The following is a 16,027-nucleotide window of genomic DNA, read 5'->3' on the forward strand; positions in this document are numbered from 1 at the left end:
TGTTTTAACTTCAATCTCTGAATTTGTAGATTTTGTTTAAACATTTTTTATCCACGCTGAAGAGTGAAACAAAGAAACTCCATGATTTCACTTGTCTCTCATTTCAGTGGGTATTCTGGCACCAGTGAGGGATAAGAAATACACAACACAGTGAGGTATGTGCTTATTCTGTAGAACGAAGCCTGTTTGTGGTAGCTCTTTTTGACTTGGTAGAGCTGGTAACACGATGCACTCTTAAGATTACTGTGCTGTACTTGATTAAAAGATATTGCTACAGATTGCTTCCACTCGTTTAGGGCCGAGTGTGGGGTTTTGTTTTGTACTGCTCCCCTCCCGTGAAACTAATTAAGCAAGTTAAACACTTCATGTTGGTTGATAAAAATCTGATGAAATCTTCTAGGACACTTCATGTGGAATGCACATGAGCTTAAGAGATACACAGTTGGTAGCGAGTCTTTTTTATTTTATTGTGTTTATAATAATGAAGATGATTTAGAGACTGTTTTGTTACCTTCAAGAAACTTTCACACCTATATAACTCATATAAATTTGTCTGTATCAGGTTTAAAACAAGTCAGTCCATAAATGTAATCTTCTGTTACAATTATATGTGTGACTACTTTTCATTCTATGGAGTTATAACCACCTTTGTAGTCATAATACTTTATAGATACGTAACACATAGCAAACATTAAAGTGAATGCTGCAGTATTACATTGGCCATCCTTGGACAACGTCAAAAGGTAGGCAGATTGTCATGATCTCTGTTTTGGAATAGGACTATCTTGTCTTTTTATTTTTTCTTTGTCTTTTTTTCCCTGAAAGACAAAAATGAAAAAGCAAACAAACAAAACAAAAAAAAACCCACCCAAACAGTTAGATGAGGTTTTTAAGTAGGTGAAGACCTCTTTCCCTGTTACTTCACCATGGTAGCTTTTTGTCTTTACATACTCTCCATATCATATCAAGACTTGGCAAATCCCCTGCGCACATTTCATAGACTACAATGACTTTTATCTTCAAATTAGCATTCTTTCAAAAAAAAAAAAATAAAAATGAAAGAAAGAAAGAAAAGCAGCTTGTCTTGGAGGTCTGCTGGGTTTTGTGTCTTTCCCAGTCGGTTATTTTTAGTTATTTTCCGTTTCCAAAAATCTACAATCCTAGATCATACTGCAGGCTGATTTCCCTAAGGGTATTTCCAGCTTCAGAGGCAGAAAATAATATCGAAAAGGGTAAGTCACTCATCTGGTCTTGTTCTCAAATGACTAATGAAAGTACTCATATTTATCGTTATTCTCTCATGGACTCTTTTCCGCATAAAGTTATGTTATTGGTCTCTAAGTCTCTGATCTCTTGATTTTGTCCTTTTTTCTAACTGTTCTCAAGGAGTTATTTCTGCGTAGGGCTCCTAAGTATTGCAACTTCTTCATGGTTGTATGCTTAGAGATAATCTTAGGTTGTGAACATACATGTTGTTCATAGAGCCTCTTCAAAGTTGTTTGACAGCAGTTCTTTCTGGATAATCCGAAGCAAGTGTACAGGAATTACTGTTAGGGTTTTCCTTGAGTGTATTGCTCCGCTGCTTGTTCATGCTAGACTGTAATCTCTTAAATCTAGTCAGTAAAAATTCCTCTCTTTACTGCTGTCAGTTTTGAAATGTAGATTTCATTAGATAAACATTGACTCAAGCTATTTGGGGGAAATTTCATGTTATATAGGAACTCCATTAATATGATGGCAGTGGTCCTGTCTGATTTCACCTACAACCTTTGGCCAGTACCGGTGAACAAATAGAACTAAAGAAATGTCATAAACTGGACACTAGAGGAAACGTGGGCCCTCTTACTGCAGGCACAACAAGGCCAGCGGTGTCGGAAGCCTCACTAAAAAGCAGAGGTGCAAGCCAGAATAGCTGTGCTCACACCTTTGTTAGGGATGCATCCTGGGGCTGCTACCAAAGAAGACGATGGTGCCAGTGCAGGAAGACGTATATGGTACCAAAGTGCTGTGCAGCTTTTTTCTGTGTCCAGGAGAGGTTGTTGGGACCATTTGCTGGGCTGGAGGTGGAAGGCATGATGTGGTCTGGAGAGCCCAGCTGGACCAGGCTTTCTTTGGCAGCCTGCAGAAATGACTCCTGCTGCTTTAGTTGGGCTGCAGGGCTGGCCTTTAAGCCTTTGCTGTATGAATTTGTCGTGTGACAGTGTAATCTGAAAATAGTTTCTGGGACTAAGAAAAAGAAATGCTTGGATGCTTTTCCTTGGAAAGTTCCTGAATGCTACAAACAAACCAGGTTAATCCCTCTCATCTCCAGGGAAATTACAAATACCTTTTCAGAGGAGTTTAGCTAACTTCAGCTTTCATCTTTTCAATGGAATAAATATTCCTACTGTGTAGATTCCCATAATACCTTAGCCCTTAGGGCAGTGATTATTGGGGTTTAGCGAAGGTTGATATTACATATGAAATAGGGAGAATTCCCAGTGGCCTTATTTTTGCAGATTGTGTTAGCAGTTGGTATTTTCAGTAAATTTTTTCAATGGTGTGTTTTGCTTTTGTATTTTGGAGCTGGTCATTTGATAGTTGAAGCCAGCGCATACTCTTGAAATAGGATGGTATTTAAATGGATTACAGCTATTATGTGGTATTTATGTCTGTTCTTGGTTTGGTACATATTTGGGAGCGCTTCATAATCCTTATTTGTATTATATTAATGCATTTTTAATAGTTTAATGAAAGGACAGTCATGTTCTTGAAATAAGTCCCACTATTTTTTTTTTCCCCGAGTTCAGGAAACGTTTATTGCTTCTCACACTTGGGCAGCAGAGTTTCCTGCAGAGCCTTGTGAAATTCTCTGTCGTATTTTCTCAAAGCATGGAGAACAGGCAGGAAAGATAGTGTGCGTTTCCTTTTTCTTGGGGAGCCAACAGGCCACGAGCAGTCAGTTTGCTGAGGATCCCATCCTTGCTGCTTCTGCTGATAGCATCAAAAGGTGTGCCTTTTTGTTGGGTGAATGGCTGTCTGTAGCAGGAACAGAATGAGGGTTTTAGCTGTAAGTAACGAGCTGCTCCTAATTATTGGCGTCCTGGACTGCATTTCCTTCAATGAAAGGCTCCCATTTTTATCCATTTATTATCAAGGTGCCATTATTATCTATTTTTCCTCTTTAAACTGTGCTGTTTGCTTTTAACCTTCGTTTGCTATGAGAACAAAATATAACTTTCTACTTGATCGAAAGTAATGGCTGGTGGATTCTAGTTTAGCCTGCATTCCTCTTTGGTGTGGCTGCAGAGGGCCTGCTCTTGGTGCTAGGGGTCACGCAGGAAACTCTTTAAAAGAGAAATCAAAGCTGAAAGCTAAGAAAATTGAACACTAGTGCAGTGAGAAGAAGAAATGGCTAAGAAAACTTTTGTGCTTTAGCGTTTGAGTGCCTTGAGTTTTTGTATGTAATGCTGCTTTAAAATAATTTGCAATGCAGAGCCTGCAGAAATGCTGGGCTCTGTGCAGTCGCATTCCTGTTGCAGCATGCTGTCAGGTTCTGATATGACATCAATCTGGATGTAATGGATACATAGTTAAGCAGTTTATTTTAGGATCTGAAACTCTTCTAAGAATAGAGTGGCTCTCCTTTCAACAGGAAAGGACAAATAAATTAAAATGTGATACCAGGGAAGGAAAAAAGAGAGAGGAAAAACAGAGCAAAGTATCTAAAGAGAGCAAGAAATGGGGGAAAAAAACCAAACAACCAAGCGCTGGTTGGGTTCAAGGCTGAGGTGGAATACATGGAGGACTTGAATATGGGTTCTTTCAGCAGGCTGTGGTACGCTGGCAAGCAGGTGATGTGATGTGCTGGAAGGCTGAAGTCTTACAGTCTAGCCTACAAAAATAGACTTGTATAATTTTTCCTTGCTGGTGGTCAGTAGGTTTGGTTGCGTGAGGAGGAAAGATTATCCTTTCAGGTTTCCAGTTTTGTTAAAATGCTGTCAGTTTCTTATCCTGGTGCCCCAAAAGCTTAAGCTCTGTAGTATTTCCATGTGATTATGCCTGTAGAATCACTTAAAACACGGGCGAGAATGTTGCCTGTTCTGACGGTGTCGTGTTTTACACCAGAGATCTAATCATAGAAACTAGAAGGGGAAAAACTTAACGGGTCATCTAGTCTGTTCACTTGCCAGAACATCATAAATTAGTACAGGATTACACAAGTGAAAACAGAGGTTGCTGAACATCACTGTATACTGTATGTTGAGAGCATTTTTGTGCATTTTTTATATGGGTCAACACATCAGAATAAAAAGTTGTGCTAAGTATATATATGTGTTAGCAGTAGACTTGGGACCTGAAAGTGTTTCAGAATATTTTTGTTCACCAAAAAGCCTCTACCAGGGTAACCTTGAGAAAGCAGATTTAATTTCATGTGTGTTTACCCACCTGCCCCAGTTGCTGCTCTGTGGATTTTTTTTTTGCCATAACTGAACTGATGCTTCTGTTCATTTTTTTTCTTTTTTTTTTTTTTTCTGCTTAGCAGCTGACCTGAGTATTAAGTGACGAGGTAATACTTTATATAGGGGAATATCCGAAGTGAAATGGATTTTGGTGTTCTGTTTATCTGGGAAACAGGACATGGATCTGTTGAACTGCGGCATCAGTTCCTGTTGCTGGACGCTTTTTTTTTTTGGACGGTCTATACTTTGTACACTGCAATATTAAGTGATCAAATGTTAATCTGATACAATCTTTTTTAAATGCTAACTTGTTCCACAAGTTGTTTACTTGCTTTTCTTTTTAAACCGTGCAACTTAACAACTGTGTCTGTTTCCTGGGATCACAATTTTGGTGCTGGTTCTTGATTTGACAATTTCTTTAGTCCGATATTCCTGCATAAAATGTATATAATTGAAAAAACCTGACATTTTTTCTGAAATTACAACTTCCTTTTCTCCTGACAGATTGCATTATGGGCAACAACCTCCAGTTTATGAGGCAGGATGGTGGATAGTGAAATTCATATGCCAGTATCGTATAGAACGTTATTAGGAAAGTAAATAAGATGAACATGGTAGTTTGTATGAATACGGAGTAACCTCCAAATACAAGGCAGATAAATGACATGAAATCAGTTTTTAGTGGGCTTTGTATAGTTCAAACAATGAAAATTAAGTCAAATGTTGTCAATCAGTTGCAAAGCTCCATCAGATTATCACTAGGCATCGTTCTGATGGGTGCACATCAGCAGTGAGAATCTGTTCACAACAGAAGAGGACACTAGAAGATTTTTGTACCTTTTCAGATAGCTTTGTGGCTTGTTTAGTCCCAGTGCAATATACCCATAGGAGAGTAGCTTCCCTGAATGGCTTGTGGCCCTCTTGGCTGGGCTGCAGGCCTGACGTGTGCACGTGTATTCAGATCCCATATCAGAGCAGCAAGTGCTTTTGCAGAAGTTGGTCTTGTGTTGTTTTGTTTTCTAGCTACTTAATATAACGTTAAGGCACACTTGGTTCTTGACACAACAGCTGTATGTCCTTGTGTTGTTGGGCTTTATACCTGAGCTATGCCAAAGTGGTAATCTATTTTAAAATAGAGAGGAGAAAAAAAGAAATAAATGGCCCTCGATATCTGCAGCTTATATTTGGACACTGCAAGTCCATGCAGACTCTTATGGCAATAGCACTTTGTACTCCAACAAAATCAATAACAGCAAGACAAAGGGAGGGGAGTTAAGATCTTGCTTTTCCTTAGTGCACTCTGATTTATGAAGCCTTCAAATCTGCCAGCCCGCTCTGTTGTAATTTTTCTTCCATGCTTTTTCAGTGCTGTAGAGCAATGCTCATGCTTGCTGCTCTTGCTGTGTGCACGTGCACATAGTCAAGCTCTGCCCAGGTGGAGGTGACTCTGCATCCTTGCTGCTCCACTGCTTGGGCACAGTCTGAGGGTCTGCGTATGTAACAACGTATTCCATAGGAAGGTTGGAGATGAGGGAACCTCTCTCTTGAAAGGGGAAGCATTGCTTTTTGTATCTTTTCAATCATACACTGCAGGCAGCATGTTCAAGTGGTCCATAAGAGCTGAGTGCTGTGTGTAGGTGCCTGCTGCTGGCAAAGGCAGAGGTAATGTCCAGGTGGCACCTTCCTTTGCCAGCCTCCACTCTTACAATAGCACACTGTGAAGTAAGTAACCCCAGTTGGTGTTTTGCATATTGACACTGTGCTATCCAAAATGAGGATAAAAAGTATTGAATTGCAGGCATCATTCACCAGTAAAACACCTGAAGGATTTCTCTGTTCATGGAATTTTCTGCACTGTATTGCTACATCAGTATCTACTTTGCTTAATTTTCATTTAATTTGAAAGCTGTTCAGTGTGTCAAGTCCATAAATAAGTCGCTTAGTAAGGTGCATGCTGAGGAAAAATGGTGAGAGAGGCTGAAGCATAGCTGTCTTCTGGTTTTAATAAAATCACTTTCCACTAGAGATGGTGAATAAGTGGGAAAGAATCGGTTGCAATTGCCTCTTATTTTATTATTCTCAACTGGAAAATTCTAAAAAGAATAACTAAATGTTATCTGTAGCAGTTCAGGTAGCTGGTAGTAGAAGGTGCATCAAACAAGTTAAAATTTGCTATGAGACTTTCAGATCAGAATTCTTCAGTGCTGGGAAAGAATAGTGGAATAGCATTGTTCTGTTTGAATTGCCTAAGATGTAGTTGTTAGTTTCTGCTTTGATTTCCTGTTCTCTCTTGTTCTCCCTTCTTGATTTTGAGCCCTCTGTTTAAATCAACTCTCTTTTGCAGTGATTGTTTCTTTTTTTCTCAATAGTTACGTAGAGAAAGGATTTAAAAACCTTCCTTCTCAGAGTCAAGGTTCAAAGTTGCATATTAATCAAATGTTATGTTCCTATACGTATATGTAACCAATGCAGTGGTGGAAGGCTGTGGTGCCGAGAAGGACTCTCTAGCAATTTAACATTATGTCGTTTTATGGAAAAGTTTGGTGCTAAGATGAAGTCTGTTCTGTCAGGAAATTAAAATTCCATTTGTGCAACGCTGTGTGCTACGCCATAGCAATAATGCACCCCTAGAAGTTTGCCTGAGATAGAGTGACTCATTTCCTCCTGTCTTCGCTATCTCTTGCCATGCCAGAGCCTGCTGTTCCCCAGCACTCCTTCAAAGGAGGAATGGAGTTGTGAATGAGGGGTGACTCCGCATCTCTTCTTGCGTCTATTTGTCCTCCTTGTCTTTCATGATGTGTGGTGACGTGGCCCTGAATTGTAAAGGAATATCTTTGATTCTTTCCTACCGTGTAAAAGGCACAGATGCCCAAAGTCTGTTTCTGAGCATTTATGTTTTTGTTCTCAGTTTAAATCCTCTTAACTTAGAGTTAAAATAATCAGAACTTGCTGGTTATGTGCTGCCTAATGTCTACTCTATGCGTAGTTGAAAGTGCACTGGAAAGCCAGACTGCAAATGTTTAGATGAAGTTTTGCTTTACAGATTGACAGCAACGATGCTTCCAAAGGACTAGGAGGAAAACTAGTTGTTCGGCTGTCTATCTATCTGTCTGGTGTTGTGTACTATGCTAGTATTTCAAAGACCAGGAGTGCATTAAGACAACACTACCAGTCTGTACTCTGACATCCAATGGGCTTAAAAACAAGAGACAATTGAACTATGAGACTGGTTTGGTTTGGCTTTAAAACCGATTTAGTGAACTTCTAACCTGTAATGTGACTTTTAAAGAGGCATGAAGAAGGGCGAACACTTCTTTGTTTCAGTCTAAGGGGATAGCTTGAGTAACTCTTATCTTTGTGCAATGGTAGTAATTTTAGTATGCAGGAAACAAGAAATACGTATGTCATCAGATCCTCGGATCTGGTGTTTTGTTCAATAAACTTTACTATAGCAGAAGGTTCTACTTCTACCTAGTTTTACTATATGCTGGTACAACAGGAACCTTGTGTTGTAAGAACCTTACTGCTTAAGGGCTAGAGCAGTTGTGGATCTTATTTTCTGCCAGTCAGTTCCTTAAAACCGTATACATTTTCCACCTCAATAGTGGCCCATGATTCGAAGGCTAATTTAATTCTGGCTTTAAAAAAAAAACACACAAAGCAACCAAAAAACCCAAACCCACAACAGTATATTTGTATTTGCATCAGTTATTAATCTCAATTAATAACTCCCAGGCGGGGAATCCCTGGGTTGTTTGACATGAGGCAGGGTGTTAAAATACTTGACTGCTTCTCTTCCGTTATTTTATGTAATTTGAGTGACTTGATTTCTTCACTGACATTTTTTAGTTCTAACCAGGATTTCTTCTTTTACCTGAGTCTCTTCAGTTCTTTAATTGATATTATCCTTCTCTGCCTCTTTTCTATTTGATGCATCCTTTTTCAAATGGGAGTGACCAAAACTGAACACAGAATTCAAAAGTGAACACACACTATTCAAGGTGAGGGGATATCACTAGTTTCATATAAGGCTTATGTCTTTCTCATTTAAAAACAAGTACCGATAGCCTGATTATTTTTGGTCCCAATTTAATATATTTTTCTTGAGTAATCTGTAAAGTGGTCTGGATATAACTTGTGAACTATTGAGTTCATTATTATTGAGTTCATTAATGAATGATTTACATTAATTTTCAGTATTTTACTGGACACCATGAATGCACTACTGCCTGTTATTGTGTTGCTGTAATTACATATTTGAAATGCCTTCTGAAGTCCATCACAAAAACACTGAAGAACCAGCTGTTAGAACCTTCATCACGCACAAACTTTGTCGTTATGTGATTCAGTCTCATTGCCTCCACCAGATTATTAGTTGTACTCGTGTGTGTATTTTTAAATAACCGAGTGTTGAGGATTTCATTAGGATCCCTCCAGCCCAGAATCTTTGCTACGCTCTTGCAGATCTCTCAGAAACGTTTGTACTCCTCCATTTATGATATACCGGTATTGCAGAGGAATTGGATGTGAGAGTATTTGTTAGAGTGCCTACTATTATATCTAATTACTCTTCTCTCTTCTCCTAGATGTCCTTTCTTTATAAGGATGACACAGCTCACAACCCTTGTCTACTTAGAACTCTAATAATGTATAGGCTTGCATTCTGCAAGTAGTTGTAGTTCCAGAAAGCCAGGTTTGTAATCCATTTTGACTTCAGTCACTGTTGAACTTGTGTAAGTTCCACCCGCTTTCACTTGATCAATAAGATGGTTTCGAATGGCTCATTAGCCAAAAAAACAAAAACAGATAAATGTGCTGCCCTTTTGATGACTTTTGTTGCATTGGTATTTGTTATAATGATGACTGAGTTGTACCCAGAGCTGTTGAATTATTAGGCACTGTGAAATGAAACAGTGGTAAGAAGGGGTAGTAATGTTTGGTTTATATGAGAAGAGTATGTGTTTTGTCTTATGTTGTTATGTTAGAAATGTTGTCCGCGTTTGCCTTCAGCTACACAAATATGTAGAAGCCAAAATTTATGGAGAACCAGTATTAAATTCTTTACTCAGAGCACTTAACGTTTTCAAACTTAAAATGCAATATTGCAAAAGAATGCTGCTGTGAAACTGGTAATGAAGAAGTAAGCTGCCAGAATTCCCAGTGTTCAGCATCTCTGGAATATTAAGTAGCAGCTGGGGAGAGGAAGTGACTCTGCTTTCCTCATAAGGACCTGTTATCGTCAGCTGCCAGTGCGGAGGTTGGTGGCTAAAGGTTTTGGTCTTGGAAAGAACCGCGATGTGTTGAAAGGAGTGGGAGATGTGAGAGGAGGAGGGCTATTTCTGTGTGCCATAAATACAGCAGTGCCACGTGGCAGGCAGTGGTACCAACAGCCCTTGTGCTGCCAAAGAGAAGGAAAAGTAAAATCTGCCACATCTTGATTGTGATTTCTTTGATGTGTGAGGAGGTGTGCTTACTGCAAGGCCCCTCGTGAGAACACGTCTGGAGGATTATTTCAGCATTCAGCAGAATTTTACATGCACGAGCAGTGCTAGGAAGCTGTCTTATTGTAGTTCATACTGTTCTTCTTTGTACTTCATCTGCTGGTTTTTAGCTTTTTCATTTACTAGTTGCTTGACATCAGAGTTCTGACCAGTGTTTTCTGGATAACGATAATTGGAAATGGCTTAGACTTCTTACACTTTTTGTCTCAAGGTATTATTGATTGTTGGTCTTTTCTCTTTGTAACTCCAGTGTAAGGGTTGGAGGAGTTCTTGCTCAGTTGAATTTTTGTTTCGCGTTTGCCTTTTTGAAAATCCTCTATTATTTCACATTTCTTCACATTTGTTTATTTTGTTGCTTTGTTCTAAGCTGGCTAACACTGAACCTCGCTCACTTTATGGGGAGTTCTGATCACTAAGCCAATTAATAAAAGAAATGGTGTGCTTTTTTTTTCCTTGTAAGCTTGCAAGATATACGTGGGATAGTATGTACATTTGTGATCTGTGGTGCAATCAGTAGAAGTGTTACCATCCAAACGAGGCCGAAGCAAATACTCATTTGCATCTCCCACCTATGTGAGTATTTCCACCGTTTGAAAAGCCTGCTTTAGGAGAGGTGAATTGAGCTGTGCTGCACCAAGGAAGAAAGAGGCGTTTTGGGACTTTCACTTAGGAGCTGTGGCTGTATGAAGTAGATGTTTCTGGGAGGCTTTGAGGGGCACGGCTCTGGCCTCTCCGTGCCTGTGGCACTCATGGTGGGATCGCAGAGCTGCTGCTTGCCCACGAAGAACTTTTGGATGCTTACGTTTGAAAATACAGTAAAAGCTTTCTGCTTTTTGTCATTGTGTCTGCCCGTATCCTTCTTTTATTTGCAATCCTATCCCTCAAAAGAGATGAGGGACAGACTGACTGACGGTGGCTATTTTTGTACGACCCGCATATTAACTGTTGGGTAAATATAAGAGGTTTCTGAAGAGCTTATTTTAGCAGAAGCATTTGTTAAAGCTGCTGTATCCATAGGCTCTGTGTATGTTCATTAACTATTCGGCGCTGTAACACAATACGACAAAAGGAAGCATATTTTCACAGGGATCTGTAACAACAGGGTGCAGTGGGGCAGCCGGCCAACAGTTGAATGCAGACGTTTCTTACTGCTATTTCCAGTCTTTTGGCATGTGGATATATTAAATTTATTTCTCAGATAACAAAACTAGCTAATACTTAGTGCGGTGTCATGATCCTGCATTGCAAAAATACATGTTTAAGCTCTAGAAGTTAAATGTAACCGAGTCTTTGAACACAGTGGAAAACTGAGCCTCTCTAGTTTCCCTGCTGGTGACAAGACTTGTCCTTCATGTAACTGCACCCAGAAAGGTTTGCGAGCAGAGTGAGAAGCGAAGCATTGGCACAAATGGAAAGCGTTAACTTTTCACAAAATGTCCTGCCCTGTCCGTTTCTTACCACTGGAAGGTCTCACATTTTTCCCATAGTGGAAGCCTTGGGATTTTTGCCGGACAAAGATGGGGCAGAATTTCAGGAGCCTTTCCCATGATGAACATCTGTCTCTCTCTGGAGCCGAGTTTGGCAGACTTAAGCTGTAGCACAGGTGGGCCTGGAGACTGAGCTCATAGGTACTTGTACGTATGTGTCTGGCCAACCTTGCTGCTTTTGGGTCATAGGCGTATCAGAAGTCAAGAAGATCATTCAGCTCTTGGCTGCCGTCCCAGTATAGCATGAGTGAGGAATTTGTCCCAGTATGGCATGAAAACAGGAATTTGTTCCTGAGACAGTGCTTTTCCGTGAACTGAAGGGTGTTTTGTTATAGGTAAATTAAATGTATGGGAATTTATTAGGGTAAGAGGTGGTTTTGTTTGTGGAGTATTAAAATGGCACAGCAGCGCGTGCTGAAGTGTAGCATTTATGAGCTCTTACGCAGATGAGCAGTCAGGATTTTTCTCAGCAGCCTGTAACGTGATCGCTTGAATGCTGCCGTTCAGCCCAGTAATGTGAATTATTGTGTTGGTTTTAATTGTCTTCGTGCTGCTCTGTCACATGCTAAGATAACAACAGATTGTAATTTTAAAACTAAACCACATTATAGCTTGAACAAACTGGGGGGAAGGCTTAAAAAGAGCAAATGTAATTAAAACTGATGTCTGTGGAATACTTGAGTTTTGTTCAACGTGAACAGAAATGTTAAAAGCCCTTTGGCAGCTGTGTCAATACCAATTTTTCTAGTTGTTGACTAGAGAAATACATTTCAGCGCTGTTGTTTAATTCACATTTGTTTTAAGTGGAAGAAGTAAGACCTGATCTGTTTAGCTAGTGCAGCGGTGTCATTGAAGCGGTTTAAGAATGGCTCACCTTGTATTAATTAGAGAGCGTAAGGGATTTACAGTTATGTAATTAAATTGATATTTTAAGTAACTTGAGTGTACTTTCCAGTTAAGAAGCTTGCAGTGTGTTTTCAGATAAAATTGTGTTGTGTTTTGCCTTGATACAAATGGCTGTATTTTCTTTGGAATGTAGTTACAGGTGTACAGCTTCGAGCAGATGAATCGCTCAGGACGTGCTGGAGGAAAGGCAAAAAGATGGAATCCATTGTGTTCTCCTTTTCAGGCATATCGCTTATTTTTGTGTACATGGGAAGCAAACTGATAAATAACATTTCAGAGCGACTGAATTCTTGCAGCAGGTTATGTAGACAAGGAGAAGTGCAGGTTGTGATGTTATGGTTTTAATGAAGTGATTAGCCTGTGTTTTCAAATAACAGATGTTTTTGTCATTGGATTGTTGAAATGCCTTTTTTTCCCTGAGGAAAAAATCCAATAACCATATTTAATTTGCAGAGCACCAGAGATCATACTGGGATTGCCGTTTTGTGAAGCCATAGACATGTGGTCATTAGGGTGTGTGATTGCAGAGCTGTTTCTTGGATGGCCACTGTACCCAGGAGCACTGGAATATGACCAGGTAGTAGAAAACCTTTCACAAGCATATACTCCCTTTATGCAATTTAAGTATTTCAGATCCTTAAACTCAGAATTTTCAGATGCTGATAACATGCCCTATTAAGTAGTATTTCTTCAAATCTGTTTGATGCTTTTAATTTAGTGTTAATTATTCTAGAAACGTGAATCCTGTTTCTGGAATGAACTGTATGCTATGCTGCTTTTCTGAATTGAACTTCAATTTTTTCCCCCTCTATCTTGTAAAATAAATGTTGGCATTGAAGCTGATTTATTTGATGGGAACCAGAGTTTGAGGACACCATTGTTGCTTTGTAATCTTCCTTTTAATTGCTGAGAATGGAGTTCAGTCTGGAAATCTTGTTCAGATGCTCATATTTAGAGAGAGAGGTCTTATCTTTAATGTAACTTGGGAAGTTGGCAGTAATATAAACAGAATTCTGATTTCTCTATCACCTTTGAACTTTGAAAGCAAAGAAGGTTCCTGAAAATCCCAGTTGTAACATCACTGGCTTATTATTAACTTCTGCATCTTTGACTCAGTGTGCAGTTGGGGGGCAGTTCCCTCCAACACATCGGTTTGGATTATTCTGATCCCCATCTTCATATCACAGACTTCTGGCTCTCTGTGCTTAAAGACTGGAGTTACTTTTAGAAAAGTTTTTTTGTCAAAATCACTGCCAGGAAATATATTGATTTTGTGTTGATTTTGTAACATTTTATTTTATTGTTTCCCTTGTTTATACAAAATTTAGTGTTTCCTGGGTAGGAATTGAGCTGTGAGTGGAACATGGATGGATGTTGACTGGTATGTAGAAGACAATTATGAACTGTATTGCTCTTAAAATAGAGAAGGAAAGAGGAAAAAACTATCAGCAACACAATTTATTGCATTCTTCAAGAAAAAAGTGAAGACATCTGTTCTTGAAATTATGTGAAATACCGTCTCAATTTTGAGATTGACAAGAGTTTGGCAAACCTATTTATTTATTATTTTTGAAAGAAACTGCAGAAGAAGATCCGGACATGCAAGAAAGGTCACAACGTATAATTTCCAGAATTACCTCCACTCCTGCCCCCTGTACTTACTGTTGCTGTAAGTAACAGCCTGAAGGAGTGCAGCTTTGGAGGAGGAAGCCGTACGCCCTCTTGACGTCCTGATCGTGGTGCCACATACACGTCGACACTGCTCCTGGATGTTCAGTGTGGCTTTGGACCACATTGCCTGTCATGTAGGATGAAGCTGGGATTTCAATGATCAAAAATTCTGCCCAGGTCCTGATTCTGTCCTCAAATTGACTTTGTGATTCATCGTGATGGCAGAAATCCATTAGCTGAGTTCATAGATGAGGGCCTCTGGCTTTAGGGCTTTACACTTGCACTGCTCTCTGCACAATCTCATCATTAGGAGAATCTTTTTAGAGTAGCATGGAATCTTTGTTTAAAAACAAACACAACACAACAACAAAACCATCTTCTTTCTCCCATTGCGGCAATCTTATATATGGAAAACAGGCAAACAAAATTTAAAGACAGCCACATCAGTTGAGTTTGCTGTCAGTTGATAACTCGATATATCAACTTGGTTCTCACACTGGAATAGGAGCTGCCCCCTCCTCTGCACCGCCAGTGGTGGCCTTGTTTTAGGCAGGCTTGTCATCATGCTCAGCCATGTCTGCAAAATTTGCTGCAGAAGAATCTGCGTTAGTGTTCTAGGGAGTACCACAGCTGTAGGAGATGGCTTTCAAGGAATTTCCCTTCCTTCTGGTATACGATGTCACCTAGTGAATGAACAGGCAGGCACTTTATGTTGCATTTTCCCCATCCCTGTGTGTGACAACCAACAAGCTAGCCCTTGAAGATGAAGATACTAACTCAGAGCTTATGAATATATTCAGTAACAGCTACACTTAGTAGGAAGTAGCCACATCATCTGAGCCTTAGTGCTCACCAACAGTGGCCCAGGTGCTTAAATGTTAAATTTTTGAACTAATGCATTGTTTTGTCTCTCCTCAATTCAAAGCCTATAAAAAGTGCTTAGGTAATTGCTAAACCATCTAGAAATACTTATGATTGACTGGATTTGTCTTTACTCCATGATGTAAAGAATTATGGACTTTCCATTTCCCATCAGTTTTCTTCCTCTCAGATGCTTCTAGCTCTAAAGTCCTGTATTGACCATCAAACTCCTCTTATGGTATTTTCTTGCTTTGTCCTTCTGATTTCCCCTTCTTCCGTTCTCTGGGACTTCCCAACTGCTCCACTTTTTGCAAGGTCAGCCTTACACTGACTGCACCTCCGTGCAGGCATGTGGTATGGGACAGTGCCCAATTCTCTTCAAAAATAAATGAGTGGTAGTCATTTCAGTGAACAAAAGCACCTGTCTTTGAGACAAAGCTGCTCCATTCCTATTGCATTCAGTAGTCATTTTCTGAGATTAGCAGAGCATCTCTGGCTGTCTGGAGACTGTACGTGCTCTTGCTTTTTGAGTGAAACCTTTGCTTGAAATGTATGTGTATCAGATGTACAAAGTATACATCTAATGTGACAGAAATGTGAAGGATTTTGTAGAGCTGTATAATGAGAGTATGCAAAAAAAAAAAAAAAAATCAAAAATCAGTATACAAAATTCCATACACAAGCAAATCTCTAGTGCCAGTTTTCATATTTAGAATTTATGCGTGATATTTAGGATTAGGGTGGGTTGAGGATGACAGCCGTTCTCCTCAGGTCCTCATATCTGTGACTGAACTTGAAAAGCTTGCTTATATAGGTCACTTCAGTGGTTTGTTTCTGTATAGCTGCCTCTGAAAGAGTGAAGAAACAGTATCAAGCATTCAGTTTTATTTTTTTCCTCTGTGTAAGATGTAGCTGTTAAAGTCCAAGTTTTTTTGTCATTGTTTTTCTTTAAGTGAAATAAATGTTTAACTTGTGTGGTTCATATTTTAAAAATCAGAGCTAAACTCTTTGCTGTGTTTCCTTTTTCTTCCTCAGATTCGTTACATTTCTCAGACTCAAGGTTTGCCAGGAGAACAGTTGCTAAGCATGGGGACGAAAACGGCAAGATTTTTCTGTAGAGAAGCAGACACACCATATTCTAGTTGGAGATTAAAGGTAA

The 16,027-nt window shown here is 39.5% G+C and overlaps 1 protein-coding gene across 3 annotated transcripts in view; it reads left to right on the forward strand.

The window, feature by feature from the left end:
• The window catches only part of HIPK3 (homeodomain interacting protein kinase 3), a 93,266-nt gene that overhangs the window by 60,571 nt on the left and 16,668 nt on the right, over positions 1-16,027 (forward strand). For all 3 annotated transcript variants that reach the window (XM_052695639.1, XM_052695642.1, XM_052695641.1), the window contains exons 3-4: positions 12,790-12,913; positions 15,904-16,023. In XM_052695639.1, the coding sequence (XP_052551599.1) occupies positions 12,790-12,913; positions 15,904-16,023 (244 nt within the window). The remainder of the gene's footprint in view (positions 1-12,789; positions 12,914-15,903; positions 16,024-16,027) is intronic.

Source organism: Tympanuchus pallidicinctus, unplaced genomic scaffold (assembly GCF_026119805.1).
Source record: "Tympanuchus pallidicinctus isolate F22 unplaced genomic scaffold, pur_lepc_1.0 scaffold3, whole genome shotgun sequence".
Taxonomy (NCBI): Eukaryota; Metazoa; Chordata; class Aves; order Galliformes; family Phasianidae; genus Tympanuchus; species Tympanuchus pallidicinctus.